Source organism: Chelonia mydas, chromosome 1, assembly GCF_015237465.2.
Source record: "Chelonia mydas isolate rCheMyd1 chromosome 1, rCheMyd1.pri.v2, whole genome shotgun sequence".
Taxonomy (NCBI): Eukaryota; Metazoa; Chordata; order Testudines; family Cheloniidae; genus Chelonia; species Chelonia mydas.
The window spans coordinates 183,804,342-183,825,254 of record NC_057849.1 but is presented as its reverse complement, the minus strand read 5'-3'; the positions used below and the strand labels follow the sequence as shown (position 1 = coordinate 183,825,254).

Sequence of the window (20,913 nt, the reverse complement as noted above, 5' to 3'; positions counted from 1 at the left end):
CCTCAGGGCAGCTTGGCTTCACTCCCAAACAGCCTTAATTCTTCCCTGTAGTGACACCATGATGAAAAAAGTTAACGTCTTTAAAAACTCAGCTTAAACCAATCTGAGACTACAAACACTAAAATGCTTTCATAATATGGCTATTGCATGGTGTCACTGAAAGGCAGAGTTAAGGGTGTCTGGATACCTTAACTGTTGTAGTTCAGTACTTAAACTTAAAAGAATTACAAACATGTTGAACTCTGATGTTGCTGGGTTTATGCACCTATAATGTATTTTCCCTAAATCACAGATCTGTACTCTTAACCATGTCCATCTTGACACAGATTATATCTGGGAATAATTAAGTCCTGAAAGGTTTCAGTTGGAGAAGAGGACTTTAGTCAAGGAGGAGTCCACACTACTCAAAAATCCCATGAAGCACCTGTCTGCATCCTAGGGTGACTACATGCCTTTGAAAAATCTGGCCCTTACTCCCTCTGCCTCAGTTCCCCATCTGTAGAAGGGAGATGATAATACTTCCTCTCTTGTCCTGTTTTGTCTAGTTAGATTTAAGCTCTTCGGGGCAGAGATGGTCTCTTGCTATGTATATTGAACAGTGCTAGCGCAATGGGGCCGCCATCTCGGCTGAAGCTCTAGACCAGTGGTCCCCACTCTCCTCCCTCCCCCCGGCTGGGCCAGGAGCAGAGACAAGGCTGGGAGTGGGGGCCAGGAGCAGGGGCCGGCAGCTGAGGCATGGCTGGGAGCAGGGACGTGGCTGCGGGCTGAATCCAGGCTGGAGCGGAGCTGGGACTGGGTGGCGCTCCCTTCCCATCCCCTTGTAGGGGCTGGCCGGGCCCCCGCCACTGCCCCCCAGATGTTCCTCTGTGCCTATCTGGGGGGCGTGCCCCACAGTTTGGGGACCACTGCTCTAGGCAGTGCTGTCATACAAGTGATACGTGAATACTAATGCCACCACCTCTGATTCAGAAAAGTTTACCATCTTTTTCTCCCTACGTGTCCCAATTGCTGCTGTTCATTGGGTGTATGTGGGGAAGGAATCTTTGGCTGATGTTAGTAATTAAACACTGGGGCGGCTTCCATCTTAGACCTTCCCCTTCCCTCCTGCCTCTGCTACATTCTAAACAGAGGCAGCTCTGACCGTAGTTTTTAAAAACAATCCATTCCCGCTACCATGAGCTGCATCGTTATCGCATGGCTGCATTGCAGAGCCAGTTAGAGACCAGAGATGTACCAGGAAATTGAAGCGCCAGCAGCCTAAATAGGACAGTGAAATACTGGGAGTTCCAAGCTGAAGAAAACCCCACAACCAAAATATTAGGACTAGCCAAAGATTCCCTTCACGTGGCAGGGAGTGACATCATCAGCCACTGAAACACTCGGAGAAAGAGCGCGCACTGGTAAAGTAGACAGTTAACTTTAAAATGGTGATTTTCAGGTAATTTTATAAACACATTAACGTGTAATGCAAACACACACATTTTCAAAAGGACCACATTAATTTAATTTGTGTTTATATATACACACAAATAGGCAGGGCTGATGGCTGCTTGTTACTATGGTTGCCCAAAATTTCCTGTTACATGACCCTGTTCTCTAATTAAAGTTATCAAACTTTAGCCAAACATTTGGGCTGAAATTTTCCACGTTGGTGTCCGCCTCAGACTGAATTGTTTTGAACAATTTTAACCAAAACAGTTCAGCTGTTTCCAAGATGAAGGATAGGGAAAAATATTTTTTGCCTATGTTAAAAAATTCTGCAAATCGCTTCTCTGAAATGCTCTAGAGACCACATGCTTTGGAGCAGGGATTTGAAATTCAGCAGGGAGTGGTCTTTGTGTCGGGGATGTGCCTTTTGCCATCCCCATGAAAAATCCACCTAAATTTGGCTACGTTATAAGCCTATGAAAAAGTGTACTTTGCACATGCTCAGTAGAAACTTCTCGGACTTCAGCAGCTAAAATCTCCTAAGATTCCATCTTCAAAGAGCACGCTCCCTCCCCTCACAGCTACAAGTGTGACCTGGCTACACATGCACCATCCCAACAGAGAAACTGAGCATGCTTCAGCCCAAATCTAAAGGGGAAAAGGCAGACTCTCCCTGTAATTGCTGCTCTGGGATAGAGCTTGGCACCAGAACTGAGAGCAAGGAGACTGTCTCTCCTGTGCTTTCAGTGGGCCCCCACTTCCAGGCAGTGGGAAGGAAGAAGCAGTGTGATTCAAATGCAGAGGAGACAAGAGGTGGGTCTGGGAACTGAGAAGAGGAGGAAGAAAAGCTGACTGGGAGTTTAGTGTGTAGGGGTGGAAAGGCAGAGACTGGCACTGACTGGGCACAGAGAGAAGCGTAGGCACAAGGGGGCAAGTTAAGGTTGCACATGAATCTCAATTCTGGCATTTCCTTTTGAGTGCTTAACTTTGCAACCTTAAGTATTCTTATAATAGTTGTTTGTGTGTCATACATGTTTAGAGTGCAACACCACACAGCTTGCGGTGTATTAAGAATTCTGTATATCCACTTCTTGGGTATACATGTTGCTTGATGAATGCAGACATCCAGCCATATTAAACTGCCTACATAATCAAACCCCCATCCCGCTGTTTCTCTGTGAAGTCAGTGGAACACAAGCTAAGACTGCAAGTAAACATCACATTCATTCCATTGCCCTCAGTCACTCAGCCAAGGAAAACAACGCTTACAGGAGACACTGCTCATGATGCCAAGGAAGAGCACAAAATACGACTTTGACGACTGTTGCATTTTAAGAGCTCTTGGAAATTTTCCCCAAAACAAACAGCACGTACCACACGTTCCTAATATTTACAGTCAGTCTCATCACTGCACTTTACCCACAGGCATGAGAAATACAGAGTAGCAGCTTTTCCTAAGATTGCTGCCCATGCTGCCGGGAATTCTTGAGAGAATGTGAAGGAAGCTTCTATCTTGTTACCAATAGCCTGACGAGCATGGATAAATATTAGGTCATACTTTTCCTCTTAAAGGAACAGCACTCTTCTAGCCTCTTGCTCATTCTCAGAACACTCTGGGGAACATGGTCCTTGATGGTAGTGCTTCTCAAGTAACTCAGTGAACTGTCATCGTGTTACGCCATAGCTGATGGATTATGTTCACTCAACACCAGCCTCTCAAGCCTTCAGCAGTTATGTGACAGGGATCTGATGCAATCCAGTGTAAATCCTCCTCTTTCAATATTATTTGACAGATATTATAATAGTTGTAAGGACTGACTTGAGCAATTCCTCTTCTGATCATAAAAAGTGATCACTGCAAGTGGATCCATAAAGCAGTGAGCTTCCTCAGCAAAATCTGCACCATGACAAGACAGCATGAGTTCTGCTAGGCCAAAGCAGGTCAGGAAGTATGGTTCTAATGCTGCCTCTCGATAATACGAGCAACACACACACTGTAAAGTAACTTTTGATTACCAGAACTAAATCCCACTGTAAATCAGTAAAGACTCACCCACTGTATGGGAGAGACATGTTCTCTGCTCAAAGCCATTTCATCTTAACCTTCAGAACATGAACCAATTTCCCGGTGGAGAAAATCTGAAAGCTGGTCATTTTACGTGGTCACCAGTGAATCAAGTAGGAAGTGCTATTCCAGGGTTCAGTTTTCCAGCAGCTATGAAAGGTGGTGTATTAGGTTTGTGTTGCTTTGGAGTATGGGCAGGATGAGACACCCCTACTGCTAGAAATCCTTCCCACATCTGATTCCTCACCCAGACCATTGAATCAGAGCCCAGCAGTGGAGAGACAGGTTAAGTGAGAGCAGCGATCCCCCGTGGGAAAAGGCATCAGCAGGGAGAGGATGTAGGAAACAAAGGAGGAAGTTAATCTCTGGGGAAAGGCTGAAAGGGGTAGATGAAAAACATGAGGATATTTTTATAAAGGGACGGTTTACAGCTAAGACAAGTTTGGGTGCCTGGTGGAGGTGGCATAGGAGAGAAAAACTAACAACTCATCCTTGATGTGCTTAATATTCTCTGAGTTAAGAGATGTGCAATAACCTCTCCAGTTGGTGAGAGACTGTATAAAATGCAACACTGAATTTGTACCTGTCACCTTATCTTCCACCTAAAGTCCCCAGGTGATAAGTAATAAGTAAGTAATTAAAAATGATTTTGTTAAAAGCCCCCTACTTGCTATGTTTTTATGCAGCAATTAACTGATGATTTGCTTTCCCAGATCTTTATTATTCCTACGTGAATACTGGCTTAGATTTCATTACAGTGTTGCACTTCTATGGTATCATTCATCAGAAGATTTTATAGCACCTTTTCAACAACTTTCACAAAAGCCCTGCCAGGAAGGCAGGTAAAGTATTATCCCTATATTACTGATGGGAAAACTGAGGCACAAAAGCTAGGGTATTTGCCCATGCTCACACAGCAAGTTCAGTGGCTGAACCAGGAACAGAACCCAAGAGCCCCAACTACAAGGCCTTTGCTCTAGCCAACAGACAGTACCACTTCTCTGAAACACACATATTTTACGTCACCTTTAGCATTTATCCAAACCATGTCCAAGGAAGCCACGTTATGAAAGTGGTAAAGAATAATTACTTGTTTTGGTAGGTGCTGATGGTCACATGAGTAGAATATGATCCCCCCAGAGGAGTGTCAGCTTGGTGGATAGTTCCTCTTGGAAAGTATAACAAATCTCCTGGCTAAAAGAAAACAGAAGGAAAAAGCAATTAAGTATTTGAGTCTCTTGGTAACTACCTTACTGCAATGTTATCAAAATAAAGAAATTACTCCATAGATATCAATGTTGACAGTTGAATATAAAATCATGCAATACAATAGACCCACCTTTCCATGCCACATAGCTGAGCGATGAAAGAGGACCTCTTAAGGCTGGAGAGCCTGAGAGCTGAACTAAATTCTTCCTTATTATTTGTGAAGTCAAAGCAAATTAAAATTTACAATATGCACATTAAACTAGATACACACAAAATGAAGAAGTGACTGAGATCAGCCCATTGACAAAGTGAGCCAGTGGAAGAGTGACAAACAAGTGAAATGCTATCTGGATCCAACCTAACACCCTTGAAAGGGAAAAAAACTAGAGTTGCCTAGGAAAGCTAATAAAACCCATCTATGCTAGGTACTAATGTATTTTTAAACACAGGTCTTTAAAAAAATGACCACCCATCCTTCCTCCCACCACCCTCCTGTCTTAACAAGCCTTGTGAGCAAGGGCTCTTTAAAAGTGATGGCAATTTAGCAGAATGGAGATAACAGAAAATAAAGACGAGAGAGCAGAGAACAGACTGTCAAAGGAACATGAAGAAAAAATTTGCACCACTAACAGGAACGCATCACAGAAAAATATTTCAGGCCCTGCGCAGCTCTGCAAGAAGATACCACCACCAACCACATGCTTCAGTTCCCAAGATCAAATTTTACACAACCACTGCCAAGGATTTGGTTAACTTTATTCCTGAAATTGATTTTAATTAGATATGTGACTGCTATTGCAAATAAGGCTAAATTTACAGCTTCTCCCATTAAATTCTGAATACCTGAACAATGTATTCCAAGAGAGAGTCATAAAATAACTATGGTAAAACACTGAATAAATTTTAGTCTTAAATTTCATTTATTTGCCAGGCTCAAACCACTCTTTAGGCAGATTAGTGGTCTTAAAAAAAAGATTTTAAGTGAATACTCTTCAAATGGCTTCTTCAAGTAGGTGAATTAAAGGTCTCCTCCAATTACAGAATTTCACAGGTTTTAGCAAGATCACTTATGTTTGCCCATTTATAAAGAGCTGTGGTTTGTCATAGGTAAACCACATGTGATTCACTTACCTTTTAACAAGCTTCCCTCTGCCGTTAATAAATTGTCTTGATTATCTATCACAACTAGAAAGGATCCACTTGTTGACTTGTGGAGTAATTAACTTATGTTCCAGCTCACCTAGAGAGGAGCACCTCCTACAACGAGTGCACCTAACTCTCTGGTATGTGTTAGCCCCGTTGGGAGCTCCCCACAGGAGAGTTACAACAGAAAAGATTGTAATCAAATGCTAACATTGGTTTATTACTTCTTTACAGAATGATTCGTTAATAACAACTTTGAACTATCTTGCTTTTCTAAATTATGGGTTTCCTGAGGCATGGTAAGAAACCTTATCAGTCAAATTGCGGGGGGTTATATCCCTGACCTTACATTATGAGGAACAATGGCTAATCATTTGTCCTACCTGATCTGCCTTTCTCTAGATTATCATTTTGGTGATTAGGGAATAAAGTTACTAGGTGCTCAACAATACACAAAAGGGGAACTGATGTACTGGGTAGAAAGAAGTCAGTTTACAGTGTCACTCGTCAGAGCTGACCAACACTTTAAGGGCCAAATCCTGCTTGCCTTATTCACTTGATAGACCCACTGACTTCAACAGACTACTCATATGAGTAAGGCAAAGCAGGATTTGGGCCCAAGTCTTTAAGGGAAAACTCGTTCATACATAAGTGCATTATCAACATTAAGATGCTATAAATTAAGGACTGCGAAATAATTAGGAGGACCATGGGTTCTCAACCTAGGGGGTCACAACCCTCAGGGGGGTTGCAAACACGTGACAAAGGGTTATGGTCACAGCTGCCTTTCCCTTCTTGCTAAAGGGAGGCGGGATCCCAGCTAGATAGATGGGGAAGTGTTCCCCAGTATGAAAAGGTGGATAATTTAACTGAATTAGCTACTGGTTAACTCTCATGGAGCTGAGCTCTGTGTGGGATACAGGTAGCAAACCAGTCCTTACAGTTCCCTGATGAAGAGAACCAAGTTCCACAGATACAGGCTGCAGGAAGCGGCACGGGCTGAGGGATGTGCTGGCCACCGCTTCCCACAGCCCCCACTGGCCAGTGGGAGCCACGATCGGCCAAACCTGTGGACTGGCAGGTAAACAAACCGGCCCGGCCTGCCAGGGGCTTTCCCTGAACAAGCAGCGGACCGGCTTTGAGAACCACTGGAGTAATGTACTCTTTAATGAGATGAAGGGTACTAGAGTATGGCCCACCATATGCAACAAATGAAAGTGAAAAGGAACTATATTCATTAGACTCTGGATCAAATCTTACAACCCCTCAGACTTCTATTAAAGTCAATGAATTTCTCATCTATAATACTCACAATCTACTTCCGTCCAAAGCCAGGTTTTGACTTGAATCTGTAATGCCATACACTTGGAAAGAGTCCATTAACATGAGTTTCTCATGCAGAGACCTTGCAGGATTTGGCCTTATGACTGACACAAAAGGTAGAGAAGCTCATCATAGAACCATGGAAATGTAGGAGTGCAAGGGACCTTGGGAGGCCACCTAGTCCAGCCCCCTCGGCTGAGGCAGGACCAAATAAACCTAGGCCGTCCCTAATAGGTGTTTGTCCAACCTGTTCTTAAAAATCTCGTGATGGGGATTCCACAACCTGTCTTGGAAGCCTATTTCAGTGCTTAAGTATCCTTAGAGTTAGAAAGTTTCTCTGAATATCTAACCTAAAATTTCCCTTGCTGCAGATTAAGCCCATTACTTCTTGTTCTGCCTTCAGCAGAGATGGAGAACAGTTGTTTGCAGTGTTGGTCCCAGTATAGTAGAGAGACAAGGTGGGTGAGGTAATATCTTTTACTGGACCAACTTCTGTTGGTGAAAGAGACAAGCTCTCTGAAGAAGAGCTCCATGTAAGCTCAAAAGCTTGTCTCTTTTATTGGACCAACCTCTGTTAGCGAAAGACAAGTTTTCGAGCTTGTAGAGAGCTCTTCTTCAGGCTGAGAGCTTCTCTCTTTCACCAACCCAAGTTGGTTCCAATAAAAGATATTATCTCACCCACCTGGTCCCTCTCTGGAGAATAAGTGATCACTGTCCTCTTTATAACACCCCTTAGTGTATTTGAAGACTGTTACCAGATCCTCCTTCGGTCTGCTTTTCTCAAGGTTAAACATACGGGTTTTTTTAACCTTTCCTCATAAGTGATGTTTTCTAAACCTCTTATTTTTGTTACTCTCCTCTGGACTCACTTCAGTTTGTCCACATCTTTCTTAAAGTATCCAGTTTGGGGCACCACAAAATACTCCAGCTGCAGTCTCACCAGTGCCAACTAGAGTGGAACAATTATCTCCCATGTCTTACATATGACACTCCTGTTAATACACCCCAGAATTATATCACCCTTTTTTGCAACTGCATCACATTGTTGACTCATATTCAATTTGTGATCCACTGGAACCCCCAGATCCTTTTCTGCAATACTACCACCTTGCAGGTCTTTCCCCATTTTGTAATTGTACATTTGATTTTTCCTTCTTAAGTGTAGTACTTTGTACTTGTCTTTACTGAATTTCATCTTGTTGATTTCAGACCAGTTCTACAATTTGCCTATAGGATACCCGACTGCCCTTTTCGCCAGACTGTTTCCAGTGCTCTGAATATCATTTTTATAAACACATTCAGGGCATTCTTCTTAAACAATGCATCAGAAAATAAAGTTATTACACTGTTGTGTTTCACAGCCAAAGCCAAGAAAGCCATGTGCAGCAAATACTAGTACCTTTAATATGAATTCATGTGTTGGATTCCCAATCCGATCCTCTGATTCAACATTGTACTCTCGAGCTAAATGTACAGTAGGTTTGTAGAGACGCCAGTGTTTCTCTCCTTCCAGCTGAAGGATAAACACCTGCAAAGGGCCACAAGACAATATGTAGCAAAAAGCCATGCTGTGCCTCAAACCTCCAGCTGCTCAAATTTTGAACTCTGAAAAAACCCAAGGGACTAAGTGAGAGAGATAGGTAGCAAAGACAAAAAAAGTCGAAGTGATGGCCTTACTGGTGACACCCAGAGTTCTATGAAGTTCAAAAATAGTTCTCTGCCAGTCACATAAGAACACAGAGCATGTGAAATAGCTAGTTGCATAACAGTTCCAAATGGAACACTGAATTCTATCAGAAGGCTTTGCAGACAGCTGAGAGGTACATTCTGCATGTGTTAGGTAACTAAAAAGTATGTTTGTGTGCAGCTAAAATTCCTTTAACAAACAAAACTGCTAGATGCATTTATCTGAAGTGAAATTAAAAATAAAATAAAAACAACCTCTGATTCATGAAGAAACATTTATGCCTTTTATTTGTAATATTTCTAAAACCAACTAGAAAATATTTGTTTTATTTTTAAAACATGACAGCTAAAAGAAGAGAGTCAGGCAGCATAAGTCCCCAACTTCAGGTTTTGTTTTTTTAGTAAGTTTTATAAAATGTAATGTTTTTACATTGTAATGTAAATAACATTTTTGTTATTTTTAAAAGTTAAATGAAGACATGTCTCGATTTAAGGCTTCCCTGGCAGCATTTACAAACTAGTCACTCTAGTGTTGTGCTACTAAACAAAGTACCAGAGTGTGACCAGTCTATTTCTATTGTACAAGCTGAAGAAATTGCAAAGAAAAGAAGATTTCCAAGTTTTTACAGTTTTAATAATTGGAAGGTCTGACCCCAAGAAGTGCTAGGCACCTACAAGTCCCAATGAAATCAGCAGGCTCTCTCAGGATCAGGCCCTTGATGCGTTCTAGGTAACAAAGGTAGGTCTGGAAGTTTTTAATTGATTTTTTTGACCTGACCGTCACTTTTTAAAATCATCACCACTGCTGTAACACTTCTACACTGAAAGACAAAGGCTACTGGGAAGCTTCTATAGCTTGTCGGCATCAACTTAACATCCCACACAACAGTTCTGGAAAGCACATTTCACAGGACATTACCATCAAATTACTCAATACCTTTTCTTTAAAATGAAAGAACCCTTGTCTGTTACTTTGACCAAATCTATACCTAGACAGAACATAAACCTGTCCACATATAAACGCACCCAAAGCTATCCAATAAGTGGATCCATTTAATAACTTCCATAAAGTGAACATACTTCTACCCTTGGAAACGCTGCTTGTAAATTTACAGATAGCAAGCTTGTTCTCTCACCTCAACATCATCGTAGTGGGGAGGCAGACCCTGGGATCCTGGAGGAGTAATGTAAACATTGGAGCCAACCAAAGAGCCAAAGTAGCATTCCAGCTTCTCCTGGATCCTCCACAACTCATCCTTTAAAGAAAGCAAGTGAAATTACCACAAATAAACGTTACTTCTAAAAGCAAGTGTGGCATTTGTTTTTATTAAAGTAATGTTTGATGTATTACTCTATGGTATCGGTCCACACAGAGGAACTTAAGTGATGGGAGAAACTGTAAAGGTAGTTTGCCAAATGTTTTGTGCTAGGCCGCAGGCCTATTAGGAGTGCTCCGAAAGAACGAGGCCTACACGCAGCAAAGCAGCGAGTTATTGGCTTTAATGAAGGTAAGTGACACACCCGCAACGGGGACGCCAAGTGTTGCTGTCACAGAGGCGGGGAACCCAGGGCACCGGAGCTTTGCCTGGGACGGAGTCCGACAAAGGGGCAAACAGCGAGCCATAATAAGCAGTACACAGGAACAGCTCATGAATATATAATTAGGTACTTTTTAAAAAGGGGTTTTTTGCCACCTGGCAAAGGGCCATGCAGGGCAGACAAAACTGGCCCAAAGCTGGTTATAGTTTTTTTTTTTTATGTTTTACAGTGACCTGTCGGCTCCGAGAAAGCGGAAGTTCCCTAGCTAGGCCATAACAAAGTCTTCCGCAGTCCCTTACCCCAAACAACGGAAGTTTGGAGTCCTACTAGAGAGTGATGCCAGTTGCCTCACTAGAACATGTCCATGGCTGAATGCTGTGTGGAACAGCAGAAAAAAATTAGCTGTGAAGGTAACCAGCAAGCCAGGTGCCAATCTGGAGGTGATATGCTGCCCTGACTGCTATGGAGAATAGGTAGAAGGTGTAGAAATAATAAAGAAGGGAAGGTAGAGGTACCTTCCCTTCTTTATTATTTCTACAGATTTCTACATTTCTCTATTATTTCTACAGATTCTAAAAACAATGGGGCTAAGGGGAGGGAAAAAGAAACCAGAGTCAGTCAATCAATCTGTGAATAATATCTTAATGCAATCAGTATATATAGTGTCTCTATTATACAGCATAGAATCATAAAGAGAGAGTAAAAGGTCCCAGCCCTGTTACTAAAGATACCAAATACAACACAATCAAATCACATTTAGAAAACAACGTAAGTTCTTCCATTATTCACTCAGTTCTAATGACACTAAGCTAGAATCTCTGACGGTTGTTTTTTTTCCCGCCCTCAGCCCACTCCAACCTTTCCTAGCATCAACATCTGGATATTTTTAGTGGTATGCCTCCAAATATAATTTAAAGATATTTGGTGTTAGAACTTCTAGTGTCTAGGCTTCAGTGTTACGGAATTACCCTCTTATTTAGGCCCAAAAAATGTATTTTAGCTTTTAAATCAGACTTGCAGAGACACATGTTGGAAGATACTTTTAAATATGTCCAAAATGTAAAAGAATTGAGTTACTCTGTGAAAGATGTTGAATACTAATTATTACACTGCCACTGCCAAAACCTCTTGGTTTACAGTTAAAGAGTCTTTCATGTCAAACCATTGTGTGCGCAACACAAACACACACACTTTCCTCCAAATCCTTTATAAACAAGGAAAGACTCAAGCCAGCCTTATCTCCCTGAACACATACACACACGCTTATCCAGTTATCCTAAATATAACCCACACTAGGAGAATGTGGGTCCCTGTGATTGGTTCATAGGACAAGTCTGAGTCTTTTACAATTTCCAGCTAGAGCTCGTCAAACTTTTCTGCATTTTGATTGTTCAACAACAAAAAGGAATGTTTTGTGAAAACTTTCACAAAACAATAAATTAATCCCATTTTTCAACCAGCTTTAGAGCAGGTCAAGATGTTTCAAAATACCAACAAAAATATTTTTCATTAAAAAAAAATTCATTTTTCCCTAATCAGCTCTTCTTGCAGTTAGGGGATTTTTAACCTATGATTACAGTCAATAGGACTTGGGCCCCTAAATGCCTTAGGTGTTTGTGAAAATTTTACCCCAAGCCTTTTAGTTCAACCAGTAAAGTCTCATGCTTTTAGCACTGATGGTCTAAGTTTCAAACCCTAATGACAGCTCCCCACCAGAGTCAGTTACTCTACACTATACCTCCACCAAAACACCCCTTCCATTTGGGGGTGAAAAAAGACATACAATGCACACATGAAATTTCTCTAACTCATATCGTAAAGCCAAATCTTAATGCCAGCTGCACAACATGCCAATAAACAGTCCAAACATGGAATGTCTCAACATTGCTGAGCTTAGTTATGGTTTGGCATTGCAGCTATCCAAACTGCTTTTATTATTGCCTTGTATGTTCTCAAAGAAGGTTGCTCCCATTATTCCTCTAGTTCCTTTTAATCCCTTTTTATTAATTGCATAAACGAGTTCTAAAATATGCTGCCGTCACCCACATCTGACAGACATGACATGCTTAAGGAATTACACCCATATCAGGGTCCAAAATCAATGAATAGCCTGAAACAGAGGATGCCTTCCTGCTACCCTTCTACAAGGAGGCAAAGGAGTGCTATCAATTTATGTGCATTCAACGAACACTCTAGACTGCAGTATCCAGTCCATCTTCAAATGCCAAATATGACATTGAGCCCCAGGACTACAGTGAAATCAAAAACACCCTAAGCAAGATATTACATTTGGGGCACAATTTTAACAGGTATACCTCCCAAGAGACTAATAAAAAATTAAACTGTAAGTTGGCATAATTGTGCCTAATACCCAGCTCAGGGTATTGACATTTCATCCCTTTGTAGACTGTACGTGGAACCATCCTCTCCTTCCCAGGGTTACTGATTAAATCAGTGCACAGTGAACACTAAAAAGTAAGAAAAAGACAAGCAAAAGAGAAAGCAGAGTGAGCGGTTACTAAAATGGACCATGCTACTAACTATGCTGTAATTCAATACTAGTGTGTTTTGTTTATAAGAAGGTAGAGTGTTTCGGAAATATTTCACACCTTGCTGCCTTGCCTCAAAAGAACCGGTATTGAAACCTGCACTTGCACACAGAAACAAAAACAAGAAGGGGTGGATGCGTGAACTTTAAGACGAAAATAAAGATGGGTAATAATTAAGTTTGTTTATCCTTCCCTAAATTACGATGGTAACAAAACAAGCTTTTAAGGAGGAGTTCTAATCTTCTTACACCATGGATCAGTCTGTAGATATGCCCCTTGCTAAAGCATGGAAGGATGGTGCATAGAGCAAAGTATGAAATAGTGTTTTAATTCAGATAGTTCATTTATGAAGTAGTAGGTGTTGACAGCCTGCTGGCCAGCAGCTTAAACCAATTTCCCCCTGATTTCATTAAGATACATTGTGATACACTAATATACACTGTGCATCCAACCTGACTGAGGCAAATAAGACAGCAGCTAGGTAATATGCAGCATTTGTATTTTACAAAAACACATAATAAGCAGGACATGAGCCACAATCTGTGGGCAACAGTAGATCTAACCTTAAATCTCTGAGGCTGGTGAAACTGTATCGTTGCTTTTTTCTGATCAAAGTCTCTCTTCAGCTGCATATAGTTCACTTTGCCATCTTTATTTAAAACCTTCTTTTTTCCATTCACACATCTGCAGATATTAAGATCTCTTCCATAGTAAAAACCCTGGCTGGACAGCTCCTTCAAATCCATTAATTGGAAGAGAGACTGGTAGTAAGCAGCCACTGAAGGGTCATCTCTCTGAATAAGTAATGGCTTTTGTTCCCAGTACTCCTTGAAGAACTTCTCTTGTTCGATGGGAAAGATCAAACTTTCAAAGACACTGTCTGGGCTTTCATAGTTCATAGGTGAAGATGGGCAAGATGCTTCCACCTTTGCTCGTTTACATGGTACATGTACTTTCCTTCCTGTTTCGGCTTGTTTCCCTCCTTTCTTCGACATGTTCCTGTTAAAGTTAATAAAGAAAGTAAGGCCACTAGAAACAATACAGTAAATCAGCTAAGGGGTTACAGGCCCAGATCAGCCCCTCTCAGTTTAATACATGAGAACCTGGGGCAGGGAAACTGCATGAAGAGCTCCTTTCAGATTCTCCCATTCTCCTCCAAATTATTCCATAAGGACAAGGGAGAACATTCACATGTACCATGCACCTCAGTTCCTTGATTTATGATTGTTGGCTGTCTCAGGTTGGCAATACTAGCTCCTCATTTATTTCTGACGACTGCCTTCAATCTCACAGTTTTACCCTTACGAAGAATGGTCGCCACTTCTAATTTTTGTCAGCAGCACTGATGTCACAGGCTTAGCTGGCAAGATGGCTAACACCTCCCATGGCTTCCAGTGGGGGTGGGGGAAATTAAGCCAGCCTGACCTCAGGAAAGATGGTGGCCTCTTAATCACCATTGGAAGGCCAGAACATGGAGGTGCTGGAATGACCCTGTAGGAGCAGCAAGGAAGATGAATGTGTTAGAAAAATGACAGGAAACTATGAAGAATCAGGGGGTTCAGGAAAAGGCAGGGAGGATAAGTCACACGCTGAGGAGGGCGCAGTACAATGTGATGGATAGGGGACTGTCAAGGAAAAGGGAAGGAAACAAGGGGGACAAGTGAGCGTAGGGAGTAGAAGACTGTGAGGGAACATGGAAGAAAATGTGAATGGGATAGCTGGCTGTCCTGTTTAGTTAGGGTGGGGGATAGAACAGGAGCACCCCAGGAGATAGAGTGTAAGCAGAGTAGCAAACTGGAAGGCATTTGTGTTTAAGGTTGAATTTTGAACCTGAGATCATCACATAAGAATTTAGGATGAGCAGCTTCCCTCTAAAGGTAAAAAATTATGACTTAAAGGGAAGCAACACACAATTATATTTTAAAAATCTTAGGATTTGTGAATGCTAGGCATTGGCAACACTCAGTTTATAGGAAAGAGAAAAAAATTACATTGGAAAGAATCAAACCGGTGTCAGCCTTAACAAAGCATTAAAACTATCAAAACACTGAGGCCTTTCTGTTGCTCTACAGAATTATACACTCTAATGGGATATATTGTAAGGCTGCACTTTGATCTTGTGCAAAACGGTCAAGCTTTGTGCTTTATACCAGGGTGGATTTAATTTAAATCAAATTGATTTAAAAATCAATAGTCAGGAAGACTCAATTTAATCATGGATTTCTACATAAAAGTGCATTCTTGTTGGTTGTTATAACCTTAATACATATTCTTCACAACTCAGAGATAGATGTAGGTTTCATTTTTAGAAGGTACACACTATACATTTTTAAACAGTGATTTATTTTGAAAACTTTTCAGATTAGTTTTACAGCTATATCAGAAAATAATTGGTTATTTCATTTACCAAAGGTAACTGAAGCCGTTATTTATGAAGTCATTGGGAGGTGAACTATCTCCAATTCAACAGGTTAATCATTAGTATTTGGAGGATTTTCTTGCCATGCTGTATTAGGAGAACATCACCAGACAGACATTTAAATTGTTTTATTTAACTAAAACAACAATGCTAAGTATTATGGATTTTTTTCTTCAACAGCAAACATATAATATTTTAACAAAACAAGCATATGTCCCTCGCTTCTCACATTTATCTCCAGACTTCTTCTCCTTCTCCAGATCTAGTCCGCAGCCAACAATCTTCTATTCATTGAACTTTTTGAAACTTTGCACTTTTAGAGAGAGATAAGGGATTAGGGTGACCAGATGTCCTGATTTAATAGGGACAGTCCCAATTTTTGGGTCTTTTTCTTATATAGGCTCCTATTACCCCCCCCCCCCCCCCCCCATCCAGATTTTTCATACTTGCTGTCTGGTCACCCTATAAGGGATTGACTCTGTGTTCACAAATTTGCAGAGGGACAACAGAGTTGAGGTCTCTAATTTCTCACCTCTATATATTATTTATTTATTTAAAAACATTTTTGCTGTTAACAAGCATGTTACCTCTGGAGACACAAATCCACAGTTTGAGAACTGCAAAACTAAGCATCTCTGATGGTATATTCTAGACTCAGCACTGAGTCCCATTGGGTAGATAAAAAGACTAACCTAAATAATCTATACAGAAGCCTGTGGAACCCCATAAAATTGGGTCCCTAATCCATGAACTATTGGAACTCATTTACAAAACTTTTCTTAAATATTACATGAATATATTGTCTCATACTATAGAATTAGAATTTATAATCCCTATTCCATGATGAGATATCTTTGAGCTATAACGTATCTTAATTAAAACTATCTTTAGATAGGTTTTTTCCTCAAAAAGTATTTTATCAAAAAAATCCGATTTAAATAAAAAAATCTGATTTTTTTTTAAAAATCATTGATTTTTATCCACCCTGGTTTATACTGTCCTAGTCCTTTCATTACAGACTAGCAATTGTATAGTTTAAAGTCATTTATTTTGCTCTTCTAGGCAAACAAAATGCTTGCGTGTCATTATGTAAAAACAAAGTCAATTCATCACATTGCTTCAACGATGCAGCGACACTTTAAAAAGGCAGAAAGGTAGCACACAGTGTACTGGGGAGAAGTAAAAATGCTGAAAATGTTAGAATCTACTACTATAGATACATCAATAACACAAATGTAAACAAGGTTAAGTATCTGTACTTTTAAGACCTATACCAATCACACCAGCCTCTTGGCACATTAAATGGAAACTTTAAATGTAATCTAGGGCTGTCGATTTATAGTAGTTAACTCACGCGATTAACTCAAAAAAATTAACTGCAATTAAAAAAAGTAATCGTGATTAATCGCACTGTTAAACAATAGAATGCCAGCTGAAATTTATTAAATATTTTTGGATGTTTTTCTACATTTTCAAATATATCAATTTCAATTACAACACTGAATAGAAAGTATACAGTGCTCACGTTATATTATTTTTATTACAAATATTTGCACTGTAAAAATGATAAAGAAATAGTATTTTTCAATTCACCCCATAAAAGTACTCTAGTGCAATCTCTTTATTGTGAAAGTGTAACTTACAAATGTAGATTTTTTTGTTACATAACTGCACTCAAAAACAAAACAATGTAAAACTTTAGAGCCTACAAGTCCACTCTGTCCTACTTCTTGTTCAGCCAATTGCTAAGACAAACAAGTTTGTTTACATTTACGGGAGATACTGCTTCTTATTTACAATGTCACCTGAAAGTGAAAACAAGCGTTCGCATGGCACTTTTGTAGCCAACGTTGCAAAGTATTTACATGCCAGATATGGTAAATATTCATATGCCCCTTCATGCTTTGGCCACCATTCCAGAGGACATGCTTCCATGCTGTTGATGCATGTTAAAAAAATAATGCATTAATTAAATTTGTGACTGAACTCCTTGGGGTAGAATCGTATGTCTCCTGTTCTGTTTTACCCACATTCTGCCATATATTTCATGTTATAACAGTCTCGAATGATAACCCAGCACATGTTCATTTTAAGAACACTTTCACAGCAGATTTGACAAAACGCAAAGAAGGTACCAATGTGAAATTTCTAAAGATAGCTACAGCACTTGATCCAAGGTTTAAGAATCTGAAGTGCCTTCCAAAATCTGCGAGGGATGAGGTGTGGAGCTTTCAGATGTCTTTAAAAAGCAACACTCTGATGCGGAAACTACAGAACGTGAACCATCAAGGTCCACTCTGCTTTGGATCATTATTGAGCAGAACCCGTCATCAGCATGGACGCATATCTTCTGGAATGGTGGTTGAAGTATGAAGGGACATATGAATCTTTAGCGCATCTGGCATGTAAATACCTTGCGATGCCGGCTATAACAGTGCCATGTGAACACCTGTTCTCACTTTCAGGTGACACTGTAAATAAGACGTGGACAGCATTATCTCCTGCAAATTGTAAGCAAACTTGTTTGTCTGAGTGATTGGCGGAAGTAGGACGCAGTGGACTTGTAGGTTCTAAAGATTTACATCGTTTATTTTTGAATGCAGTTATTTTTTGTACATAATTCTACATTTGTAAGTTCAACTTCATGATAGAGATTGCACTACGGTACTTGTATTAGGTGAATTGAAATATACTATTTCTTTTGTTTTTTACAGTGCAAATATTTGTAATAAAAATAAATATAAAGTGAGCACTGTACACTTTGTATTCTATGTTGTAACTGAAATCAATATATTTGAAAATGTAGAAAACATCCAAAAATATTTAAATAAACGGTATTCTATTATTGTTAATTCATTTTTTTAATCATTTGACAGTAATAAGGTAAACAATCTGTAGACAGAGATTTCATTTAACAGAAGATTGGAGAACAACAGACTATATAACTTTATTGTTAAAGTGAGCAAGAAACACAAGTCCAAACAGTGATATTCAATTTCTTTAAAGTGTTCCTGCTTAGAATTAAATCGCTGAAGCCAAACAATGATTAAGGCCAAAATTTTCAAACCAGAGTGCAGAAACGTAGGCTTATAAACAAACATTTGAGCAACTAAATAGAAGTGACCTGAATATTACTCCTGGTGGCATTCTGTGTCAAAAAATTAAAAATTCTGCGCACAATATTTTAAAATTCTGCGTATTTTGTCAAAATAACACTATATAATCGTTATAATAATAGTTTCAATTATTTTGGTAATGTATTCAAAATACCTGTCAGCAAGTATGTCTGTAACAATAGATACACAAAAAATTGCCCCATGTATAGAGAGTTAAAGAAACCTGTACAACAATGCAGTTCCTGTTTCTCTCCTCTCCCCCACAGAGCCCAGCTAGGGGGACAAACACACACACCCCTTTCCCCACCAGAATCCAGTCATGGGGTCTCTCCCCAGCCCAGACACTTTCACCCCCTCAACCCGAGGCCAGCTGCAGAGCCCCTCCAGCCCAGAAACTCATAGCCCTTCCCACCAGAGCCCAGCCACAACTACTCCCAGCCCAGACACTCTCTACCCCAGACTCACACCTCCAACTCCTCAGAGGCCAACTGTCCAGTGACCTGTCCTGTTCATTATATGTCAATCCCCCAACTTTGTGTCATTTGCAAAGTTTATCAGTGATGATTTTATATTTTCTGCCAGGTCATTGATAAAAAGGTTAAACTGCATAGGGCCAAGAACCGATAGTTACAGGAACCCACTAGAAACATACCTGCTCGGTAACGATTTCCCATTTACAACTGCATTTTAAGACCTATCAGTTAGCCAGTTTTTAATCCATCTAATGTGTATCATATTAATTTCATATTCTAGTTTTTTAATCAAATTGTCATGTGGAACCCACTCTCAGGATTTGAAACACCCTGGCTTCCCGAAAATACTGGATCAAATCCCAGCAAGGTCACCTCAGGCCTTCAGTCTTGCCAGGTAGATAAACAGCATTCCATGCACGAATGTGAATGTGGGGTTTCAGGTGAAACTTAACAAATAAAGGTTTTGAAACGTCCCCACACTGTTGTACTGTGTGCCAGTTAGCTGCTGCCTTCTGCCAGAGCGGGGCTTGCATTTTAATAGTGCTGTATGTATGAAGTATATTAGTATTCCGGGACCCTTAAGGGATGAAAGGTGCTATAAGATATTATGCAGTCTACATATAGCTTGGTCATTTAACTGTGCATGAAGCCTCTACCCCACCCCAACCACTTTAATAGGGAGGATTCTTCATCCTTTACTCCCCTCTTCTCTAGCTCCTGCACATTTAAACTGAACATTTTAATAATTACTGCCTAGGCTTGGAAAGATCAGATTTTTAATCAGTTAATGTAGCTAAAATCGATTTCCCTGCGCACACACACACAAACCAGCAACAAATTTCCATCCATTAGGGAAATTTACAGAAAAATGCTGCTTGAAAAGGTATCAGAGTTTGATTGAAGGATATTTACTTCATTTCCACACAGGAAGTTGATAGTGTGCGCCTCAGCACTTATAAAGGTTTAACTTCTTGAATCCCAACGTCTTTGGTCATTAAAACATTACTGCCAGCCCCCCCCCCCCCCCCATTTTCCAACAACTGTGAAAATTTAAAACTTGATACAGAGGATTTTAAAAGGCGGAAGGCTCATAATCCTTTGCGTAACTGTGAAACACGAAAACCAGGGGAAGAGGCTTTAAACCAAACATCGGTATTATGCAACATGAAAAGCCGCAGCCTGCCCAGCCCACTCGTGCCCCAGGCGCCCCTGCACCCACTGCAACCGGGCGAGAAGGAAGGGGGCGGCAGCCGGGGGGTGGGGGGGCACACAAAGGAACAGGGGCTCTGACACCCCCGCTGAAGCCGAGCTGTCCCCGCCCGGACCCCCGCCCAGGGCGGCCTGACAGGGAATGGGGGGGTGCAGGGCTGGGGCGTGGGGAGAAGCAGAGGCCCAAGGGCTGCAGCCTGGGCGGGTCTGCAGGAGCGCGGCGGGCGCTGGGCGGGCAGCCAGAGGCCGCAGTTCTCTCCCGCCGCCCGGGCCCCTCCGGCCTCCTGCCCCCGGCCGGCTGCTGCAGCTCTTGCCCAGGCTGCTCGCCACGTGGCTGCCCGCGGCGTGGGGGGGGGCCGCCGGCCGCACTTACCTGCAGGGCGCGCGGCGGGAGCGTGACGGGGCCGCGCGCGCGGGCGCGGGGCGGGCGGAAGGAAAGGGTTGGGCAGGGCCGGGCCCGGAGGTGGTTGGTCCGCGCGGCTCTTCCCGCCGCCGCCGCTGCTGGGTCTCCCCTGAGGTGGCGGCGGCGGCAGCCGGGTGGTTATTCCCGCTCTCCCTGGCTTGAGTTAAAATGCAGCCACAGGCCTTGCTAATCGCCCCCGGCGAAGGGGAGAGGGCCGCGGCCGGAGGAGCCGTGCATGTCGTTTTACCAGCCCTCTCCTGCGTGTCCGTGCGGAGGCTAGGAGCGGGTTGAGCGGAGATAAAAGTTTTGTTAGTATGAATTTACTGTCGAGCACCTTAGGGCAGCCCCACC

The 20,913-nt window shown here is 41.5% G+C and overlaps 1 protein-coding gene across 14 annotated transcripts in view; it reads right to left on the bottom strand.

Annotated features, from left to right (window-relative positions):
- The window catches only part of RIOX2 (ribosomal oxygenase 2), a 37,536-nt gene extending 16,623 nt beyond the window's left edge, over positions 1-20,913 (bottom strand). For 7 of the 14 annotated variants that reach the window (XR_005226517.1, XM_037906877.1, XM_037906873.2 and 4 more), the window contains exons 1-4: positions 13,506-13,941; positions 9,991-10,110; positions 8,568-8,696; positions 4,584-4,687 (exon numbers count right to left, since the gene is read on the bottom strand). Coding sequence is in view for 13 of the 14 variants with exons in the window: in XM_037906877.1 (XP_037762805.1) it covers positions 4,584-4,687; positions 8,568-8,696; positions 9,991-10,110; positions 13,506-13,937 (785 nt within the window). In the remaining variant the exon portion in view is untranslated. Of the gene's footprint in view, positions 1-4,583; positions 4,688-8,567; positions 8,697-9,990; positions 10,111-13,505; positions 13,945-15,349; positions 15,449-20,532 lie in introns of those variants that run through there. The other 7 variants (XM_043538459.1, XM_043538461.1, XM_037906867.2 and 4 more) reach the window with 6 other exon arrangements.